Below are 24,692 nucleotides of genomic sequence, written 5' to 3'. Positions count from 1 at the left end.
ACCTTTGAAACTAACTTAAATGACAGGCAATAACATGTTCTGTTGCAAAATTGAAGGTTTTGAGTTAGACTCTGTGCATATGGTAAGCAAGCGTCTCTTAAGATATTTCCTGATTGAAAGTACCGGAATGTGGTAGAAATATTTAAACAAAAGCCTTAGTTACTGCATCACCCATTACCAAATGTCATGCTGTGCTTTGATTATGCCATACGACAAATACAAAAAGACACTCATTAAGTATGCACATATTCTACCTGCCTGTGCAAGTCTAACATTTACAAAGCGGCTAGCAAAAGCACACACAGATATGCCCATTCTCCAACTTCAGGGATAAATGGTTTGTGCTTGATGCTTTTGAATGCAAAAGCAAATAAGATTCTTCATTGAAGGGGGGGGGGGATTCGTCGGGAAATAATGTGCATGCAAATCTAATTTCGAGTGCTGCCCAGGTCTGAGGGAAACACTGTCTGTTAGATAACTCCATGGTCAGCCCAGCTCTTTGTCCTTTTGCAATGCTTAGAAATAGCGAGTCCCTCACTTGAGTGTTGCATTTCAGCTTTGCTCTGAATGTCAAGATCATGTCAATGCATATCAGGACTTTGACAGTAGATTTGACCATGACGAAGAAAAACAAAATAGATCTTTTCATCAGAGCAAACCATAGTTTGTGTAAGAGGGCTCAGGCCCAATACAGATCCCAAAGTGAGAAACCAACAAAAGACATGAGTGAAAGAAAGAGATTATATTTCTTCAGTTCGCCCAATGAAAATGTATTTGAGAGGAAAAATCTCAAGAGTCCGTGAATCTGCAGCTGGCTAAAAGCTGGCATCACATTCTAGGGCACAGTGAGTGCCATTGCTCATTACTATGTGATAATTGTTGTTGTCTGGTTACGGACTGTCAAAGACATCTAATACTTGTGGATTTATGGGCGTACCGTGACCTTTTTCTCACATAGTCAAGCAACACAAAAAAGTCAGTGTCCTTAGAGTGTTGATGGAAGACAGCCCCCATAACGCCGGCACACCTTTAAAAATAGCCCACGAGCCAAAATTAAGACTACATTCAAATGATATATTTTAATAAACTGTAATGAGAGGAAAACTGCTTGAAGGAGATGGCGTTCGGCCTGTGGCTAAACCAGAGGCCCGGGTACACAGGAGAAAAAATGAGGGACAAAAGGAGCATTCATCAGGAGGTAAAATCAGGCTCTAAATTAGTCCGGTCCAAGACTGAGGAAGGGTGCCAGCTTCTCATTGTCCCCCTGTGGGCAAAGGCATGTTAATCCATGAGGGACTTTTGAAAATAGTGGCTACTCTTGATCTCAGGACTCTGAGAAGGTAGATTTGTGGGGGTACAGGTGGGAATGTAGAACTGACATCTGCAGCTTGATTATGATGGCAATACTACATTGGATATCCATTTGAGAATAGTGCATCAATACACAGTGACTAAAGATACAGACGCCCTTCCTAACAGAGTTGCCAGAGAGGAAGGAAACCGCTCAGGGATTTCACCATGAGGCCAATGGTGATATAAAACAGTTAAGAGTTTAATCGCTGTGATAGGAGACTGAGGATGGATCAACAAAGTGTTATGTTCAGAGCAAATATACCACTGGAGTTGCTTACCAAGACAACATTGTTCCCGAGAGGCCTATTTACAATTTTGACCTAACTTGACAGAGCTTGAATAATTTAATACTAATTTTGAATAAAGAATAACGGGAAAATTAAATCAAATTGTATTTGTCACATACATGTGTTTAGCAGACGTTATTGCGGGTGTAACGTTTTATATTCCATTAATTATAAAATAAAATTTATTTCATTTTGACAGAGTATTTTCTATAGATCGATGACAAAAAAAGACAATTACATCTATTTTAATTCCACTTTGTAAGGGGTGTGAATACTTTCTGAAGGCACTACATATCCACACTTGCTATGTTATCGTTTTGTAAAAAGTAGGGAAATGTGACTTGAATCACTGAATTATCTTATCAGCCATGGGTGATAGACATTATACAGCGCTCCTGGAGTATAATATAGCATAACTAAGTTGGACTGAATATTTTGACTGCTTTTTAGTTTGTGTGACATAGAAAGGGCAATATTATGATAGCATCGTCTACTGACGATTATTGACAGCAATGGTTGATGGTGACGACATTATGTGACAGACAATGGTTTAGCCTATTTGAATTGTCTTGTAGTGCACAAGTGACATTCCGAGTAATTTGCCTATTCCTATTAGGTATAGAGTATTTCAACAAATATGTTATATAGCCTACAGAACACGAAAGGAATGTAGGAATGCATTTCCACCAAAGAAGCACAATATATGTCCAGTCAGAAAATATTGTTTCTCTGTCTCACTCTGTGAAATGCATGGGCATTAGGCTATAGCCTAAAACATTTTTTTTAATAACAGACACGCCTTAACTATTGTGAAAAAAACATAGCCTATATTCCCTTCTCTCTCTTCATTGACAGGCTATGAATAGGACTGAAGGCTACGAGTCATCATTTTATGCATGTCTTTCCGCCGATCAAACAACGGATGTAACGGAGTTCCGTCTCAAAAAGTTATTTTAATAACCTAGACACGTCAGGTCGCCATACGAGTAATAATGAGAGAGAACAAACAAAAACAGCCTATAGAAAGATCTAATGACAAGTTTAATCCAGCTTTTTAAGAAATAAATTATCCATGTGGGTTTGGAAAATCCCTGCAAGGTTGAAAACCAAAAGGGCCAATAGCCTATCATAAAAGCTTTAAGACAACTTAAAAAGTTATGAACAGTAGCTTACTTCCTAATCATTATAGCCTATGAGGATGTTGTCCCAAAGTTATTGTGGCTTTCAAAAATAAGAAAGTCTATAGCCTAAGACTAGGTTATTGTCAATCACAGATTTATGAGCAAACTATTTATTTTTATATTATTTTATGAAGCAAATCAAGAAATGATTATCCAGTTCTGGACAGTAGACTGCTTCTATACAGCCTATGATGTAGGCCTTTAACGTAGCTCACTACGGTAAGACAGCCCTTTCCTCATCAGACAGTCACTGCACCATCATGTGCGCGTGACACAGACTAGGCTTGGGCGATATACCATATACCGGCGTATTTCGAAATACAGAAGGTATGATTTACAATTCTGTTAGCATGTGTCCTACACGATGTCAAATTATAGCTATGCATTTGGTTGGTTAACTTGCTAGCTAAGTGGTACAATCTCAAGATCAAGCCTCTTGGTTACAGCAGAGATATTTAAATAGAGATCCTATTAAATTACTCTTAGAATTTTAATTCTAATTCTATGCATTCAATCCCCTCCTGGATCAAGATCTGTTGTCTAAATTGTTTAGTGCGTCATGATACAGAAACTGTATGACAGTATAAAAAGCATGGATACTGTCCAACCCTAACACACACACACACACACACACCTGTTCAGCCCCTCCTCCGGAAAGGAATATTAGGAAATATTTGCTATTGACTGCACTTAGCCTCTACCTGGGCTTTCAACATTATCTTTCGGCATGGTCCAATTGCACTCGATGTCGTGCTAGGGTCAATAGCATCGTATATCACAATTCCTATGGGTACATAATCACGATAGGACAAAGGTTGACATCGCCCAACCCTAGTGTGACATTAAGAAGGAATTTCAAGGTAAAAGGCAGGCAGACATTCTGGGGCAGGCAAAGATTTATTATGGACTGAGCGGGAGATGTTTGCCGTCACAAAAAGACAGACAATTTCATGCATAGCACCTGATAATGTCGACAGCTATCCTCTGCCCGAGGCGTGGTACGGCACTGCCAGGTAATTCTTTCACTTAGTAGGGGAGGAAGAGAAAGGTCGCTGTTTTGAATTCCCAAGCCGACTAGGTAAACAATCTGTTGGTGTGCCCTTGAGCAAGGCACTTAACCATAGTTGCTTCTGTAAGGGGCTCTGGATAAGAACGTCTGCTAAATGACTAAAACGTAAATGAAAATGTTGGGTTCTATATGGGATAGAAATAAATAAATAAATATATATATATAAATATATATATATATTTTTTTTTTTTTGTTTTTTCCCAGCCAAGATGTGGCTGGAAACTCATTGTGAAACCACACAATATGCCTGTGTTCGCTTGTTACCGACGGGGCACCAAATAGAGCATCATTGGATGTTTCCACCAATGGGCCAATAAAGAGAGAGGGTAATGCTGACATGTCCAGACTGCTGGAGCTCCCACTCATGCAACATGGATAATGCCACTAGCTCGGGTCAAAAGAATGGCCCTGCAAATCTTTCACTGGCTCTCTAAATGCTTTAACGACCCTACGGTTGGCATAAGTCCTTTTCACTTCTCACCCTCTCTGCGTATCTCAAAGAATGGCACTGCGCCATCTGGCTCACGCCGGCCCAAGTGAATAGAGGGCTTCCTTCATTGTCCACCCCACTCTTGTTTCACAAACTAGACATTAGCAGCCTCTGTGCTGGGGCATTCATTGTCTCTTTGGCATCATGTCCTGAAACTGGCTTTTCATGAAAGAGGAGCCCTTCCATTCCCATCCCTGTGCCTCCTTGAAGCACCTTGTAGCCAATATGGTCAATTGATATTCAATTCTAAAAAGGGTGGTGAATCCTCAACACCTTTTGGTTTTCGTTAACATTTGAGAAAAAAAAAGTGTTTTACTCAATTCCAACCCACAACCCCCATTTCGGGCATCCGTCAAGAGGACGAGTTAAAGGACTCGACAAATCCCCTTTCTGTCCCAGTGCACTTGATGTTAATCTCCCCTACCCAGGGGAAAACTGTCTTTCACTCCCCCATGCGTGAGACTTGTGAGCGAGGCCAGAGAACCATCTACGGAGACTGATGCTCCTGAAAGATGGATGAATGGGAGGAATTTGGGATATTTTGAAAAGAATGGCCATCTTGACTGTCAGTCAGATAAGAGGAGGAGGGGCATAGACTAGGGATGGGCATTTTAAATACATTTCACTATTCGAATTAGTCTTTTTTCCAGATATCCGTTTTCTGTAACTTTGTTTAGACTTGGGACACTCGTTTGCTGTGCAGCCTGCACGACATGGGAAAGACGGTGCGCATACAGCAGAGTGGGTGATGGGCAGGGGCCAGAGGTGTGTGTGACACGGGATGGAAAGGAAAAAGTAGCCACTCTGACTTGCCCTAGTTAGGCAAACTTGTAACTGCCATAGGTTACCTATCATCCCACCTGGCAGTGCCCGTCTTCACTGTTAACAAATTTATGTAAAGTAGCAAGCTAAGATAGCTAGCTAAGCTAGCTGAAGCCATTTTGCTGCGCACCCCGTCCTGGTCTACAACAGATTTAACACCCTACCTGTCGGTTGCTCATTGTAGCCTACTCCTTCACATTTAGCTAACTTCACATCCTTAGCATAGCCATGAGTAAGGTCGGATAGGTACTTTATTTTAAAGAAACACTTTAAAATAAAGGCTGTGTTCCGTGTAGACTTCCCCTGGTGTGCGTTTAGAGAACCATGTAAATCTCTCTCAGACATGGTGACTTACCAACATAGTCAGCTCGATTTCCTCTCTGATGCTCATGAGTATTTTTGAATCTAAGTAGACATCTCATAATATGGTGAATTTAAAATGAACATTCAAAAGCAATGTCCAGGGATTACCCTTTGCCCTCAATGTTTAAAGGACCTCCCCCCAGAGGAAGTTGCTTCCACTATTTCAACATAATTTACTGTCCAAGAGATTTAAACACACCTCGAAGAATGAGGAAGGCTTCTTATACATATTCATGATTTTGGTTGTGGGAATTTCCATGTGTTGTTGATAAAAAAACAAATAGGGCACTGACAGCATTCACTGTAGCTCGCTAGCATGCTAACCTTATCTAGTTAGCTAATGTTGTTGCTGTATATTTATTTTTTATACTCTATTTTCAAAGCATTAGCTATGGCTGGTTACAGAGCTGGATTTTTCATAAGCATTGATTTAGGGAATTTTTTTCAATACAGACTAGCTAAAACAAAATGTGAAAATTGAGAAATGATCAAATGGATTGATATTTTCTTGTACAAAAGGCTGTTTGGCACATCTTAGTCATAACTTTACAGCGGTTCTGATGTAATAAACAATGCCATGCTGGTGGGTGTTGACATTAAACTAAAATGTAGCCCTGAAACACAAAAAGGTAGGCTGTACATTTTTGTATGTAATTTCATAGGAGTAGACATCGCATTCACACAGATTTGCACAAAGTGGGCAGGTCGGACTTGCACAAAGCGGGTTTGGCACTTCAGGTCCAATTATATCATATTTTGACTAAAATAATGACTTGACAATGTAAATAGTCCAGTGGCCAGTTGATTAATCGTTTTTCAGTCTTATGGCTTGGGGGTAGAAGCTGTTAAGGAGCCTTTCGGTTCTAGACTCAGTGCACCAGTACCGCTTACCATGCGGTAGCAGAGATAACCATCTATGACTTGCGTGACTGGAGTCTGACAATTTTATGGGCTTTCCCCTGACCACCTATTATATAGGTCCTGGATGGCAGGAAGCTTGGCCCAAGTACAATTGTGTACTAACACACGTGTGAATTGGATGGGTTTTTGCACATGCAAACTCCCCCTGAGACATCCTCGGAGAGTTGGTTCATGGCCACCGTGAATGTGGAGCAATTAACGGCTCAACAGCAAAGATTCATTTTCATCTTGTCAACTCAGGGATTCAAACTAGCAACCTCTTGGTTACTGGCCCAACGCACTAACCGCTAGGCTACCTGCCGCCCACGAAGGGATCATGATGATGCAAGTTCAATGAAAGTTGTGCAAAGATAGCCTAAAATATTGCTATTTTGTCCTGAATCGTCATTGAACTGGGATATGAAAGAGTCAACTAACACCAAAACTCTCCACACAACTGTACTGACATGCTGAGGACCTGCTCGTCCGTACTTGTAGATCCCATAACAAAACAGTTTAAACTTTGATTTCTTAGGGTGTTTGCCGCCTTGGAAATTGCTCCAGGGAACATGGCATTCACGTCTGAAGTGAATATATTGTTCTGGGAAACACCGTATGGGTAGTCATGTCATTTCCTGAGTGAAGTTTCAAGTTCTGATCACTGTCATTTACATTACGGCTGTGAAAGAAGAGGAACAAATAAGTGAGGGTTTCACATGGAACCGGAAAGACTTATGGAGAGTTAAGGTGGCTCATTGTGCTATTAGCACTGGAGATGGCTAGGTGCACCGAACATGTGGCGGTACAAATCCACCGTTTAGAACAAAAGCAGTAATTATTGATTTCCCTGAGTGTTTTGTAACTGTCAAAGCAGCATTTTGAGATTGGGCTGGTATGATAGTCGGGCTAGAGCACCTGAAACAGTCAGCGGAGACGGCACATAAAAATAAATAAAAACAGCTGTCAGCATGATTCAAAAGGATGTTTTGTAGACTACCTCGCCCTGAAAGGGAAGAGGACAGATAGCAAATACAGAACAATGTGAAACACCAGCTCCTTTCTGAGGGCACATCAGAAACCAATGTCTGATGTTTCAAAGCAGATATTTGAGAGGGGCCTTCAGTTTAACATCTTTATGGGATTCTATAACACATGTTAAATCAACAAGTTGTTAAATTAACAATTAGCCCTATGAAAGTAAAAAATAAAAAAACATTTATGGGGTCAACGATGCAAACTGAAGTATCAAACTGTGGGGTCTTTCCTTTTAATAGTGCTCCCAAGATGCCAGCATGTATTTTTATTGACATGGCAAGTACTAAATTCATCCTTATTTAGCTGGCATAACATGCTGAACACACCGCTCGTCCACGTGAGCACATGCTGATTTTGTCCATCCACACTAGACGCGATCGGGACAGGCAGGTTGAAATATCAACAACGAACTCTGAACCAAATATACTAATTTGCGGACAGGTTAAAAAGCATTAAACAGTTATGGCAATTTAGCTCGCTAGCTTGCGGTTGCGAGCTAATTTATCCTGGGATATAAACATTGGGTTGTTATTCTACCTGAAATGCACAAGGTCCTCTACTCCGACAATTAAACCACAGATAAAAGGGTAAACCGAGTCCATTTCTAGTAATCTCTCCTCCTTCAGATTTTCTATGGCAGTGGGCAACCATCTATAAAGTGCATCTATAAACACCACCAACTGGAGTGTGGACCTCAGGTCATCTTTCAATCACCTACGTGCGTGTATGGTCCTAAAAAACAATAATGAGATGGGAGAGGCGGGACTTCCAGCACGGATCGCTCTGGTGCAGGTTTTCATCAAGGATCTCTCTGTACTTTGCTTTGTTCATCTTTCCCTCGATCCTGACTAGTCTCCCAGTCCCTGCCGCTGAAATACATTCCCACAGCATGATGCTGCCACCACCATGCTTCACCGTAGGGATGGTGCCAGGTTTCCTCCAGACATGACGCTTGGCATTCAGACCAAACAGTTCAATCGTGGTTTCATCAGACAAGAGAATCTTGTTTCTCATGGTCTGAGAGTCCTTCGGGTGCCTTTTGGCGAACTCCAAGCTGGCTGTCATGAGCCTTTTACTGAGGAGTGGCTTCCATCTGGCCAAACTACAATAAAGGCCCGATTGGTGGAGTGCTGCAGAGATGGTTGTCCTTCTGGAAGGTTCTCCCATCTTTACAGAGGACCTCTAGAGCTCTGTCAGAGTGACCATCGGGTTCTTGGTCACCTCCTCAGTTTGCCAGGCGGCCAGCTCTAGGAAGAGTCTTGGTGATTCCAAACTTCTTCTATTTAAGAATGATGGAGGCCACTGTGTTCTTGGTGACCTTCAATGTTGCAGAAATGTTTTGGTACCATTCCCCAGATCTGTGCCTCGACGCAATCCTGTCTCGGAGCGCTACGGACAATTCCTTTGATCTCATGGCTTGGTTTTTGCTCTGAAATTACCTTATATAGACAGGTGTGTGCCTTTCAAAATCATGTACCACAGGTGGAATCCAATCAAGTTGTAGAAACATCAGGGATGATCAATGGAAACAGGATGCACCGGAGTTTAATTTCAAGTCTCATAGCAAAGGTCTGAATACCTATGTAAATAAGGTATTATATATATATATACACAGCGCATTTAGGTATATATATATATATATATATATATATATATATATATATATATAATCCCTTATTTACATAGGTATTCAGACCCTTTGCTATGAGACTTGAAATTAAACTCCGGTGCATCCTGTTTCCATTGATCATCATACACATACACACACACACACACACACACACACACACACATTTGTAAGCATTTCTAAAAAACTGTTTTTGCTTTGTCATTATGGGGTATGTAGATTGATGAGATGTTTTATTTATTTGATAATGATGTAAAGTAACAAAATGTGGGAAAAAGGGGTCTGAATAAATTCTAAATGCGCTGTAATTATCATGATAATATTGTATGGCGATGCCCCTGGCAATTCCCAGCCCTAGTAGATTTGCAAGAAATTAGCCAAGAGGGCCCCCACAATTTTTGCAATCACAGCTGAAAAAAATCCTTGAGTGACAATGTTTCCCCAACCATGTCTCCATGGAACGCAACCCACCAAAAACCTTTGCCCTCAAGCCAAAATAATTATGGTTCCAATTGTTATTGTAGTGTTGGGCAGCCATGGATGTCCCATCACGGGGTTAAATGCCCCGCCTGAGAAAAAAAGATATATAGGGAAACTAAACTGAAGTTGTTTTGTGTCTCGCCACCAATTGATCGCTCATGCGGTTTAAAAAAAAGCTACAACTTGTAACTTGAATTTCTCCTATGGAATAGAAAAAGGTAACTTACTAGAAAACACATTCAGCCAAACTAAAAGTTATATTTGCAAGGACCTACTCTCCTTAGCTTTACAACAACTGTAGGGGAAGCACTTGACAGAAGACTATAGCTAGAGAATGCACATTTGAACAAAGAACTCCAAGGGGGGGGGGTTCTGCTTTCTTTAACACTCTACATGTGTCGAGTTATTATACATCCACTTCTGAGTTCAGAGGGTTCATTTAAATATGATCAACGGTTGTAAACAAATTTGTGCACAAAATTTGAGAGAAATAAGCTTTTTGTGGAACATTTCTGGGTTATTTTTATTTCAACTCATGAAATATGGGACCAACATTTTTTTATGTTGTGTTTACACTGGCAAGAAAACGTATGTGAACCTTTTGGAATTACCAGAACTTCTGCATAAATTGGTAATAAAATTTGATCTGTTCTTAATCGAAGTCACAACAATAAGCAAGCACAGTGTGCTTAAACTAATAACACACAAATTAATGTAAACTCAGCAAAAAAATAAAACATCCTTTCACTCTCAACTGCATTTGATTTCAGCAAACTTAACATGTAAATATTTGTATGAACATAACCAGATTCAACAACTGGTTTGGATTGGACGTCCTGCAACGACAACTGCAAGAGCACAGAGCAGAATGCTCAGAGGTTAAGAAGAATCCTAGTGTCAGCTAAAGACTTCTCTGGAATCTCTGGAACATGCTAACATCTCTGTTGACGAGTCTACGATACGTAAAACACTAAACAAGAATGGTGTTCATGGGAGGGCACCACGGAAGAAGTCACTGCCATCCAAAATAAACATTGCTAAACATTGTTTCCAAAAGTGCACCTGGATGTTCCAAAATCTTCTGTGGACAGATTAAACTAAAGTGGTGTTGTTTGGAAGGAACATACAACACTATGTGTGTTGAAAAAAAATGGCACAGCACACCAACTTGTCTTGCCATTGTACATGTTGCGTTCAGTGTAATTTTCTAAAACGTATAATTTAAGGAAAATGTTTAACACACTAAATTATAAGTATGCATTACGGTGTCTAATAGAATAAACGTGTCAAAAACAAAATGTAGACATTAATAAATGAATTTGTTTAGCTTCCCAAATATGTTTTACAATGGTTGTGTAGTGCCAAGATGGAGGCGCGGTGGCTTCACAACAGCACCCTGTCAGTCATCTAGCGTATATATAAATCGTTGGCGATATTGGGGTGAGATCCAGGGTTCTTTTACGGAATCAAACACTGGGCGAAAAGGGTTCATATCAGGGGATAACTGTACTTTACATGTTTTTGATATTCTAGCGAATACAGACCATTTCTAATGTATATTTTGAGTTTTTGTGGATATGCACCATATCCTGACAAATTCTGAATCCAGATGTGTCTTTTAGACATAGTATATGATATTGGGATTACTCTGAATATGACACATGGACATTTCCAATGGCCTCATTCAATATCCTGAGATATTGACTAATACTAACTGTATCCATCGCATATGTGTTTTCTCAGCACATTCAATAAAATTGAACGTGCTAAGAAAACACATATGCTAACCAAGATATTAAGCTATATTGATTGCAGAGAAGCTTCTCTTGGCTGAGGTCCATATCCGGATCTTGATATGCTAGTTGATATGTTAAAAATAAGGACGTTTGAGATATATGTCTGAGTTAGTAATGAACAGTAATTTATCCCCTCAAGCAATAACAACACAGCCCACACACACCCAACCCATAAATCTGAACATCTTCCGGTGGCTTTCACAATTCCGTGTCCCTTCCCTCTCAAATAACAAAAAAAATAAATCTGCCAAAATGTCACACTTAATCCTATAGTTTACCATAGTAGTAATTGTGGGGCACTGCTTCTTGGTGTCAGGAAAAAGTCTGGAACATGTTGTTATTTAAACTAGTTGTTCTGTGTTTCTTCCTCTCTGGCTGCAGTAGAAGATTATGTTCTTGACAGAGTGTTCATCCGTGGCCAAGCAGTATACAGAGTGGGCAAATACAGCTCAACCGTGGTGCCGTTGAAATATTTGTTTTGTTCAAGGGAAAATAACGTCCATTTCAAGGTACAATCTGCAATGGCCACATACTGTAACAATATATAGTAAGTATTTATAACCATTGATTCTTGAAGAATATACCAGCTTAGTTCATGTGTATAGAAGTTAGTTTTACTCCATTCTTTTCAAACAATGTATAGCTTAAAAACATGCAAAAACCTATAATGTTTATATCATGTATATGAAATAAAGCCCCCCCCACCCACCTATGAATTTGAGTGTTTACATTTCTTAATGTTGAATATTGTCATTGTTTTTGACTAAAGTTTGGCCTTTTCTTTCCTAAACAGGTCTACAATCCACATCATCTTCTGGTGTCCCTGCTCCATCACCTGAGCCAGACAAAATAGTTTAGGGATTTTTGTCATGAACATTTCCAGCAAACTACTGAGCACAAAACTACTGACCACAACCACATAACTACTGACCAGAACTACGACTAAAACCTTTTAAAGGAGAATTTTACCCTGGCTCCGGCATGGCATATAGTCATTACTATATTAACATGACATTTTTATCATAAAACATCACAATTATCCAAACCACAAGCTAGAACTAGTAAATGTTCATTTCACAGGTAGAATTGTATAGTTTCGACTCCCTGTGTATTCGTCTGCTGATAGTGAACCAAAAAGTCTGGCATTCATATCGAATGCTGATCGCGCCCACTAGGTAGAGGGGGTGTGCCCACAAACATGAATAATGGCGTTGTTTACTTCAAACAACCAACACACAGTAATCTCAGAATTTCTCTAAGCAAGATTATTTTATAAAACATTTTTTACAATTGTTTGTCACTAATGTTTGTCATCATGCCCGTGTGGTGTTCTGTGCCTGGCAGTGCTAATTACAAACAAGGTAACCTAACATAAGCTAGCTTGCTAGCCTAGCTGGACTAGCTGGGTAGGCTAGTTAGCAAGCTAACGTTACAGTACTGTATTGAACTCTGAAATCTATGTTTTGGTATACACACTGTAAATCAATTTAGTCTATGCCATGGTAGTCACTAATAGACTGGTAACTACCTTCAGCAGAGTAAACATGTTTGTTTGTTCTTTCTATCTTTGACTGACGTTAACTAACGTAAGCAAATAAGAGCATCTCAATTTGGTAGCCATCTATTCCACCTGTCTGGAAGAATTGTTACTAAAATTAGTTAACTTGCTCTCTGTTTGTGTTGGTAACAATGATGAATGTGTATACATAATCTATCGATGGTTAGATTGTTCACAGCCGGCCAGCAATCTTGCTGCCAATTTAGTGACGCTAATTAGCTGACAATATTGAAATGTTCATGTTAGGTATGCTTAGCTAGCCAGTCTAAGAGATCAATACAAATGGTGGTTAAATTGTGTATTTTTTAGTTATAAAATCAAGACTACAACAGTAATGACACAACTAGAGGTTGACCGATTAATCGTTATTAAATAGGGCCGATTTCAAGTTTTCATAACAATCGGTAATCAGCATTTTTGGACACAGATCATGGCCGATTACAATGCACTCCACGAGGAGACTGCGTGGTAGGCTGACTACCTGTTATGCGAGTGCAGCAAGGAGCCAAGGCAAGGTGCTAGCTAGCATTAAACATATCTTATAAAAAACTATCTTCACATAATCACTAGTTAATTACACATGGTTGATGATATTACTAGTTTATCTAGCTTGTCCTGCGTTGCATATAATCAATGCGGTGCCTGTTAATTTATCATTGAATCATAGCCTACTTCGCCAAACGGGTGATTTAACAAGCACATTCGTGAAAAAAAGCACTGTCGTTGCACCAATGTGTACCAAACCATAAAACGCCTTTCTTAAAATCAATATACAAGTATATATTTTTAAACCTGCATATTTAGTTAATATTGCCTGCTAACATGATTTTCTTTTAACTTGGGAAATTGTGTCACTTCTCTTGCGTTCTGTGCAACAGAGTCAGGGTATATGCAGCAGTTTGGGCCGCCTGGCTCGTTGCAAACTGTGTGAAGACTATTTCTTCCTAACAAAGACAGCCAACTTCGCCAAACGGAATGATTTAACAAAAGCGCATTTGCGAAAAAAGCTAAATCGTTGAACGAATGTACATAACCATAAACATCAATGCCTTTCTTAAAATCAATACACAGAAGTATATATAGTTTTAAACCTGCATATTTAGTTAATAAATTCAGGTTAGCAGGCAATATTAAACTAGGGAAATAGTGTCACTTCTCTTGTGTTCTGTGCAACAGAGTCAGGGTATATGCAGCAGTTTGGGCCGCCTGGCTCGTTGCAAACTAATTTGCCAGAATTTTACATAATTATGACATAACACTGAAGGTTGTGGAATTTTGTAGAAGGCTACCTGAAACATTTGACCCAAGTTAAACCATTTAAAAGGCAATGCTACCAAATAATAATTGAGTGTATGTAAACTTCTGACCCACTGGGAATGTGATGAAATAAATAAAAGTTGTAATAAATAATTCTCTACTATTATTCTGACATTTCCCATTCTTAAAATAAAGTGGTGATCCTAACTGACCTAAGACATGGCATAATTACTAGGATTAAATGTCAGTAATTGTGCAAAACTGAGTTTAAATGTATTTGGCTAAGGTGTACAGTGGGGCAAAAAAGTATTTAGTCAACCACCAATTGTGCAAGTTATCCCACTTAAAAATATGAGAGAGGCCTGTAATTTTCATCATAGGTACACTTCAACTATGACAGACAAAATGAGGAAAAAAATCCAGAAAATCACATTGTAGGATTTTTAATGAATGTATTTGCAAATTATGGTGGAAAATAAGGTCCCCTACAAACAAGCAAGATTTCTGGCTCTCACAGACCTGTAACTTCTTCTTTAACCTGTTAAGGATGATGCAAATTTTTGCAGCCTCTCGCAGCATTTTGTTAAAAATCGCGCAACATTTCAAAGTCCTGCTACTCATGCCAGGAATATAGTATATGCATATGATAAGTATGTGTGTATAGAAAACACTCCGAAGTCTCTAAAACTGGTTCAATCGTGTCTGTGGCTATTACAGAACGTGTTTAGGAGTAAAAATCCCTGGTCAAACTGATCACCAAAAACACACAAAAAAATATTAATCCGCCATTCAATGTATTGTCTGAGGCGAAAGAAAATAAATGAGGATCCCCTGTAAACGCCTACAGCTTCCACACGATGTCGCCAGTACTGGCATTTAATGTTTGCTTTATCCTTGGTTTGATGACGTGTAGGCCCTTCCTGTTTTAGGCTCACCACAGGATGTTGTGAAAATGGAAAACATTCACGATGATTTCAAGACTTGCTGCTATCGAATACAGATCGCCCCGTGATCAATTTTATAGATTATTAACGTTTATTAATACCTAAAGTTGGTTTAGAAAAGTAGTTTGAAGTGATTTGTAAAAGTTTATAGGCAACTTTTGTAGTTTTAAAAAGTGACGTTGCGTCTTGGAAAAGTGCATTTTCCTGGATCAGACCGGCTTCCAGCAAATGACATTTTGGCTATACAATGACGGATTTAATCGGGAAAAATACCCTATTGTGATGTTCATGGGACAAATAGGAGTGCCAACAAAGAAGCTAGTCAAAGGTAATGAATGTTTTATATTTTATTTATGCGTTTTGGGTAGCGCCGGCTACCGCAAAATCTGTTGTTTAGGTGACGTTGCGGTATTTAGGGGGGTGCATGCTATCAGATAATAGCTTCTCATGCTTTCGCCGAAAAGCATTTGACAAATCTGACTTGGTGTCTAGATTCACAACGAGTGTAGCTTTAATTCAGTACCTTGCATGTGTGTTTTAATGAAAGTTTGAGTTTTATCAAAAACTATAGGTGGCGCTCTAAAATTTCCGCTGATTTGGTCCCGCCACAGGAACACTCTGTCGTCCATTCATTACCTGTATTAATGGCACCTGTTTGAACTTGTTATCAGTATAAAAGACACCTGTCCACAACCTCAAACAGTCACACTCCAAACTCCACTATGGCCAAGACCAAAGAGCTGTCAAAGGACACCAGAAACAAAATTTTAGACCTGCACCAGGCTGGGAAGACTGAATCTGCAATAGGTAAGCAGCTTGGTTTGAAGAAATCAAGTGGGAGCAATTATTAGGAAATGGAAGACATACAAGACCACTGATAATCTCCCTCGATCTGTGGCTCCACACAAGATCTCACCCAGTGGGGTCAAAATGATCACAAGAACAGTGAGCAAAAATCCCAGAACCACACGGGGGGACCTAGTGAATGACCTGCAGAGAGCTGGGACCAAAGTAACAAAGCCTACCATCAGTAACACACTAAGACGCCAGGGACTCAAATCCTGCAGTGCCAGACGTGTCCCCCTGCTTAAGCCAGTACATGTCCAGGCCCGTCTGAAGTTTGCTAGAGAGCCAGATGAAACCAAAATATTACTTTTTGGAGGACAAAGAATGCCGAGTTGCATCCAAAGAACACCATACCTACTGTGAAGCATGGGGGTGGAAAGATCATGTTTTGGGGCTGTTTTTCTGCAAAGGGACCAGGACAACTGATCTGTGTAAAGGAAAGAATGAATGGGGCCATGTATCGTGAGATTTTGAGTGAAAACCTCCTTCCATCAGCAAGGGCATTGAATATGAAACATGGCTGGGTCTTTCAGCATGACAATGATCCCAAACACACCGCCCAGGCAACGAAGGAGTGGCTTCGTAAGAAGCATTTCAAGGTCCTGGAGTGGCCTAGCCAGTCTCCAGATCTCAACCCTATAGAAAATCTTTGGAGGGAGTTGAAAGTCCGTATTGCCCAGCAACAGCCCCAAAACTCTAGAGGAGATCTGCATGGAGGAATGGGGCAAAATACCAGCAACAGTGTGTGAAAACCTTGAAGACTTACAGAAAACATTTGACCTCTGTCATTTCCAACAAAGGGTATATAACAAAGTATTGAGATAAACTTTTGTTATTGACCAAATACTTATTTTCCACCATCATTTGCAAATAAATTCATAAAAAATCATACAATGTGATTTTCTAGGTTTTTTCCCCTCAATTTTCCTCAATTTGTCTGTCATAGTTGAAGTGTACCTATGATGAAAATTACAGGCCTCTCATCTTTTTAAGTGGGAGCCGCAATTGGTGGCTGACTAAATACTTTTTTGCCCCACTGTATGTAAACTTAATTTTAAAACATGCATTTAACAAAATGAGTTGTTTAATATAACAGCTTAACAATTTATCTGTACATGGAATTGTATTTGGGTTTATTTTAACAAATTGTATTTATTCTAATCTTTACAAGAAAATGCCACGGGCACTATCTGATGTGTGGAGACATTTCACTGCAGCTAATGTAGAAGGAAAAACTGTGTAAATTTGCAAATACTCTGCCAAATCATATATGAAGAAAGCAACAAAGATGCTGAATCATCTGACTAAGTGCATTCCCTCAGCGCTCATAACATCTGACAAAAGTCCCTCTATTCGAGGTGAAATTGATGAATTAGACACCCGATCGATCGCAACAGGTCATGGTCCTCCTGGAATCAGAAGGTTTTTTTTGACTCAATGGAGGAATGTCTTGCTCGAGCAACTGGTTCATGCAACTGGTTCACCTCTGATGCTCACAGGCAATGTGTGTTGGAAGAGATTTCTGAATGTTCTTCGCCCAGCATACACCCCTCCAACCAGACATGCTTTATCTACTCATTTGCTGGATGCAGAGTTCAGAGTTAAAGTGAAGGTCAAGCAAATCAGAGAAAGCAGACTGTATTGCAATCATCTCTGATGGGTGGTCGAATATTTGTGGGCAAGGAATAATTAACTACATCTCCACCCCTCAACCAGTATTCTACAATAGCACAGACACAAGGGACAACATACACACCGGTCTCTAAATCGCAGATGAGCTGAAGGAAATCATCAATTACCTTGGACCACCAAAGGTATTTGCACTGGAGATAGACAATCCTGCGAACATGAAGGCTGCTTGGTCTAAAGTGCAGCAGTCCTACCCTCACATCACACCCATTTGCTGTGCTCTCATGCACTGAATCTACTCCTCAAGGACATCATGGCACTGAAAACAATGGATACACTCTACAAGAGAGCCTATGAAAATGGTTAGATATGTGAAGGATCATCAAGTTATAGCAGCACATTGAAGCTGCCCAGCAACACCTGTTGGGGTGGAATTGTCATCATGTTTCACAGTCTCCTGGAGGGGGAAGGAGTCTCTCCAGAAAATGGCCATATCTCAGCTTGCCGATATGGACAGCCCCATCAAGAAGATCCTCCTGAGTGTGAGAGTGAGAGAGTGGTAAGCAGCCTGAAACTCCTGAAAACTATAGCAGTAGCCATTGCACGGATTAATGGGGACAATGCCATCCTGTCTGATGTTCAGACTCTGCTTGCAGATGTAAGAGAAGAAATCCGTACTGCCCTGCACACTTCACTCTTGCGCCAAGCAGAGGAAACTGCAGTTCTGAAATACATCAAAAAGCGTGAAGAGATGCAACATGGCAGTCGTGCCAACATATCTCATCAGCCACCTGGTGGAAAGGACTTTGTGGATCTGAGGCTCTTTCCCGTTGCCTCCATCATCCTCCAAATCCCACCAACATCAGCCGGCTCAGAGCGCAACTGGTCCTTGTTTGGGAAGACACACACCAAAGCACGGAACAGGCAGGCCAAGTGTTGAAAGATTGGTGGCCAACCAGGCAAATTTGAGGCTTTTTGAGCCTGACATCGAGCCATCCTCAACAAGGTTGGAAAGTGACAGTGAAGATGAGGCCACAGAGTCTGATGTTCAAGAGAGGTGGACTTTGAGGAGATCCAGGTAGAAGATATGGAAGTCTGAGAGGAAGACAACCAAAGCTTTAGTTTCCAGACTAATCATTTTATAGATTATATTTTATGTTTAAAACGTTTTTGTGAGATACGATAGATCATTGGGGATGATTCAATATTCCCTTGCTTTTGTTGATCAGGGAAATCATACCTTGTGAAGAGTCAACTCAATTAAAGTTCAATTCGTAACTAAATAGTTGTTTTTATTTCTATTGGAAGGTTTCATCATTTGCAATTATGTTTACTTATGATAAAGGTAAAATGTTTGTTTCCATATGATATGGTAAATATATTAAAAAACAATACATTTAAATGGTATTAATATTCATTTGCATATATTCCCGTTAATTCCCATATATTCCTGTTAATTCAAGCATTTTGCTACACTCGCACTAACATCTGCTAACCATGTGTATGTGACAAATCAAATTTGATTTGATTTAATTGCAGCAGAAAGTTTCCACCTCTGAATATTCCCCAAAAAGTGCAACCCTAGTTCCAACATCTAGAGGAAAGCCTTCTCAGAACAGTGCAAGCTGTTATAGCAACAAAGGGGGGGACCAACTCCTTATTAATGCCCAGGATTTTGGTATGAGATGTTTGAAGGGTAGTCCACATACTTTTGGTCATGTACAGTGCCTTGCAAAAGTATTGATCCCCTTAGTGTTTTTCCTATATGGTTGCATTACAACCTGTAATTTAAATGTATTTTTATTTGAATTTCATGTAATGGACATACACAAAATAGTAATAAAATAAATAAAAAAATTACTTGTTTCAAAAGACTAAAAAAAGTAAACGGAAAAGTGGTACGTGCATATGTATTCACCCCCTTTGCTATAAAGTCCCTAAATTAGATCTGGTGCAACCAATTATCTTCAGAAGTCACATAATTAATGATTATTATGATCTCAGTAAAAACACACACCTGTTCTGAATGACCCCAGAGTCTGCAACACCACTACGCAAGTGAACAGCATGGTGGCAGGGACTGGGAAACTGGTCAGAATTGAATGAATGATGGATGGCACTAAATACAGGGAAATAAAGACAAACCTGTTTGTCTTCCAGAGATTTGAGACTGGGATGGAGGTTTACCTTCCAACAGGACAATGACCTTAAGCATACTGCTAAAGCACCACGAGTGGTTTAAGGGGAAACATTTAAATGTCTTGGAATGGCCTAGTCAACGCCCAGACCTCAATCCAATTGAGAATCTGTGGTATGACTTAAAGATTGCTCTACACCAGCGGAACTCATCCAACTTGAAGGAGCTGGAACAGTTTTGCCTTGAAAAATGGGCAAAAATCCCAGTGGCTAGATGTGCCAAGCTTATGGAGACATATGTCAAGAGACTTTCAGCTGTAATTTCTGTAAAAGGTGGCTCTACAAAGAATTGACTTGGTGGGGTGAATAGTTATGCACACAAGTTAAGTTTGTCTTATTTCTTGATTGTTTCACAATAAAAAAATATGCATCACTTTGCATCAAAGTGGTAGGCATGTTGTGTAAATCAAATTATACAAACCCCCCCCAAAAAAACATTTTAATTCCAGGTTGTAAGGCAACAAAATAGGAAAAAATGCCAAGGGGGTGAATACTTTCACAAGGCACTGTAGATATCTGATAAATTAAGCAAATTGATTGCACCCAAATTGGTAATTTTTAAATTAAAATATTCACATAATATTCAATAAATATAGTACATAATACATAAGCCCCAAAAAATCTGCCTTGTGATTTGTTGGGAGAGCTGTCTGTCTGAAGAGAACCCACCCCTGAACAATTTTTCACACTAACCAGAGTTGACAAAAGAGTCAGTCATTGAAACCAGACCCTGTTGCCTACTGTTGGGTTTTTGAGACCGAAGACTTGTTTGCCACAACACCGTGCTGAAACAACTTTGTGAAGACTGCACTCATATTTTTGAATGCCTGGCCATCCAGTCTTCAGTCAGCTGTACATGCCACAACACAGAATTCTAAAAATGGCTAGTTTTGCTTCCTCTCGTCTCTTTTATAAATAGGCTGTTAGATGTAAACCAGGGTTACTTTAAACTTTGTTGAAATTAATATGAAGTTGACAAAAACATTACCTGCCAGCCCTAGCTTTTGTTAAAGAACATTTTTTCTAATGAACACAACCCATGGGTGTGGAGAATATGTTGTGGCAGCTGAAGTGGCAAAGGCCACAACTATATTGGACATGTCAACAGATGTTAGGAGCCTAATTCTAACCACAGAACCACCCTTTCTCTCAAGTCAACCCTTATTATATCAGTATTTATAGCTGCAGTTCAGGAACGGACTTGAGTTATTGTATAACTTCAAAAAGGTGGTATCAGCTATCAGATAACCTGAGACTGACCATCCCAACATGTCTTCGAAAGTCCACAGAGCAGTTTCACTGTTTCAAAAACATGTAAAATGTTTCAAGATCATTTTACGATGAGTTTTAACGGACTCTTGATACTTTCTTGACGCTATCAAATTCCAGACTGTGGCTTTTAAGGTTTAATTATTACCGATGCTTCTACCGAGGAGGATTTTGTTTACCTCAATGGCTCTGACCCCCTGCATATGACAGGTGGAAGCCCTATTTGCAGTGATTTTTTTAATGCATCATCAAATTAAATGTGCTGGCAGGGTATCCCCTTACAGCTGTTGTCCTCCTCTGCTTCAACACAGCCTGCAGGTATAGCCACACCGGGAGCAGAGAAAGCATCACATGACAAAGGGGATTCCTCATTCCTCATGTCCCAACCTTGGAGACATGCCCATTTAACGCTATCATTTCCAAACAGAGACAAAGACGTACAGGATTCATCCAACTTTCCTCCATCACGGCACTGGAAACTCAAAGACATTGTCAGTAACATTGTACGTTCAACTGGAATGTGAGTGTTTCTGGAGTATGTGCTGCCAAGCAGAGGCATCAGGTCCATTTTTAGAGTCTTTGGCATGACTGTGCTGTTAAGTTAATGTGAAGGCAACCACAGCGATGGACATCAATCAAATATTCATGTAGACTTCTCAATTTCCTCCCTGCTCTCCATCTGACAGCTGCACAATCCAATGGACAGAACTTTGACTAAATTAAATATAGGGCCGCAGTGAGGTTCAGAGATGAATAATTTAGTATCAGAATAGGTGTGTCCCATTCTAAAATTATACTTTCTCAAGACTAGTGTGCCCTGCAGGTCTTTAGCACACTCAAGAGTACCCATCCCAATCTCCGGATAGATAAGAAGCAACACTGGACAAAAAGCTAAAGGAATTTGAGTTCTGAGGTTAGACTTTGGACTTGGGAAAGCCCCGGTCAACAGACCAAAGCCATTCTGTGCATGTCAAAGTGGAAGTTCAGATGAATGGTATTGGCTTCTTTGCAGTCTGGCCAAATTATTGACATTCAATAGGTCTCAATGACAACTACATTTTTATTGGGTGTGTGATGTCAATCACCCAACACATAGTGTTAGCTGGTGATACCATGCTATCCATGGTTCTTTGTGTGATTAATCAAATTGATGTTGAATAAAAAGACATTACATTTAAACGTACTCTACCAGTTGTGTGTGCAGTTTGTTCATCTGCCACTTTAAGACAAAAATATCCACAGGAGATTGTTTACTAAGATTTTTAGAGAGCCGGTAGGTATATGGTTCTGTCTGCTTGTATTTTCAATTTACTGACACACACTGTGTAAACACTAGCACAATATGTAAACAATAGCCAAGCATAACCGAACCACAGACCTGACTGCTTGCATTCAGCTGGCAGTGGCAAACCTACCTGCTCTCTATAAAGTCAGCTAAACAATACTTTCCTGTGGATATTTTGTCCAAAATTTTAAGTGGTTAAAGGACAAACTGCACATAAAAGCGGTAAAGTTCAATTGTAATTTTATTCAACATTTCGGTTTGTAAGGAACATTTACATGATTTTGCACTCCGAAGTGTCAGGATGTATATACCAATTAATTGTGTATTACAGCTTGATTATTCAGACAACATGGGACAATGTTAGTTAACACTTTCACTGCGTAACTAACACAGACTCTACTAAAAAGTTCAAAGCGGTTCAACATAATTCACAAAATAGCAATAGAAACAAATTACATCATTACTTTGACCATTATGTTTGCCTAAGAGCATATGAAATGAAATATAGAAATCCTTGAAAGTAAATTTACACAAACTGAACACATTTTCCTGAAGGAAAAAAAAAGTGCAGGGATGGTCAAATGAAATCAAACATAGACCCTAAGGTTGTTTATAAATAAGTAGGCTGACACCTACAACTATTTTCTCCACTGATGTAAGATAGCGACATACAATACATCTTGACAAAGAAAGTAACCCACAGTCCACACTCAGAAACATGACATGCGCATCCCAGACACCGGCAATGTTTCCAATAGCTGAAACCGGTAATATTATAGCACAGTTTATTTAGGAAACAACGTTTCCCAATTAGCTGTACAAAACGTAATTAATTGACCATACATACTGTAATGACAGACATCGCCCACTTTGCATTAGCCCGTGTCATCCTTCCAATTGTGTTATCATTGAAAGCAACGTTACAACTTCACAATGTAAAACCATGAATTTAGGCCTAAGTGTATTATATTTCAACATTTCACCGTTTTTAGTGTCTCTACATAACCAAGGTGTACATACGTGTATTTACATTATAACGGTTCGAGAGCTAAAGATGTCTTGATGTCTACAACTTGTTGTAACGTTAAACAGTTAAGTATCCATGTTTTTCGAAATGTTGCGCTTACCTGGCCATTGCGATGCTGCGGGGGTCAGAAGAACCAGGACAGAGCAAACTAGTGTCTCCAACCATGAGGAACACCTGCAACGAGGTAGCACATTGTGCATTAAATTAAGAATGCTATTGGATTTCTATACATCCCCCAAGAACCTAAATTAATGCAAAATACCTCATTTTCATCTTTGTTTTGGTAGTGACCAAGTTGAAAGGCTACAAGATTTCTGGCCAAATAAATTCAAAACTTTTCCCAGTTTCCCTGGTCCACCACGACTGCCAAGGCGTGAACAGCTGATGCGCGGCTCTCTGTTAGTTACAGAGAGAAATTGTGGGAGAGACCAGTGTCCCACATAATCTGACAAAGGGGAAACCTTCTGGGTCCTAAAGAGTTCCGCGGTTTTTCACTGCATGGTGCGTTTGTAATATAATTACATTTTTAGCGCAGCATTGTTTACACCAATCTTAGACTTGTCTGTAAATGTCAAGTTGAAGGTGAAAGAAGAAGTAGCCTAATTTGTGGTCAAACAGGCATTGTAGTTCGCATTCCAATGACAAGGTCTACCTTTGATGTCCCTATTACATTGTGTGTACATTTTGATAAAACACAATTTAACTGTTGAATCACATCCATCTACGCTCGAACAAAAGTAAAGCATGTTAAAAATGTTGTGTTTTCATTCAAATAACTTTGTTGTTCGCTCTGGATAAGAGCGTCTGCTAAATGACTTAAATGTAAATGTAAATGTTGTTTTCTCTGAAAATACCAAGTTTGGCATATGGGTTGTTCCATGTCATTTCAGCAAGCCATGACACCCACAATCTCGGATTGTTCTAAAATGATTTATATTGTTAGAATAATATAAGATTAGCATTCCTGCAACATTTTGTAGAAATGTAATTACACTGCAATTTAAATTTATTTTATTTGGATTTCATGTAATGGACATACACAAAATAGTCTGAATTGTTGAAGTGAAATCAAAAAAATATCAAACGGAAAAATGGTGCGTGCATATGTATTCACCCCCTTTGCTATGAAGCCCCTAAATAAGATCTGGTGCAACCAATTATCTTCAGAAGTAGCATAATTTATCAAATAAAGCCCACCTGTGTGCAATCTAAGTGTCACATGATCTCAGTATGATCTCAGTATGATCTCAGTATGATCTGAAAGACCCCCGAGTCTGC

General features: G+C 39.6%; 1 protein-coding gene across 1 annotated transcript in view; it reads right to left on the bottom strand.

The window, feature by feature from the left end:
- Positions 1-23,834, bottom strand: part of LOC124043750 (collagen alpha-1(XVIII) chain-like) — a 190,766-nt gene extending 166,932 nt beyond the window's left edge. The window contains exons 1-2 of the mRNA XM_046362676.1: positions 23,677-23,834; positions 23,515-23,588 (exon numbers count right to left, since the gene is read on the bottom strand). Coding sequence (XP_046218632.1) covers positions 23,515-23,588; positions 23,677-23,687 — 85 coding nt within the window. The 5' untranslated portion in view covers positions 23,688-23,834. The remainder of the gene's footprint in view (positions 1-23,514; positions 23,589-23,676) is intronic.
- Positions 23,835-24,692: the final 858 nt, after the last annotated feature.

This window comes from Oncorhynchus gorbuscha, linkage group LG09, assembly GCF_021184085.1.
Source record: "Oncorhynchus gorbuscha isolate QuinsamMale2020 ecotype Even-year linkage group LG09, OgorEven_v1.0, whole genome shotgun sequence".
NCBI classification, from domain to species: domain Eukaryota; kingdom Metazoa; phylum Chordata; class Actinopteri; order Salmoniformes; family Salmonidae; genus Oncorhynchus; species Oncorhynchus gorbuscha.
The sequence above is the reverse complement of the archived record's forward strand: the minus strand, read 5'-3'. Positions and strand labels throughout refer to the sequence as shown.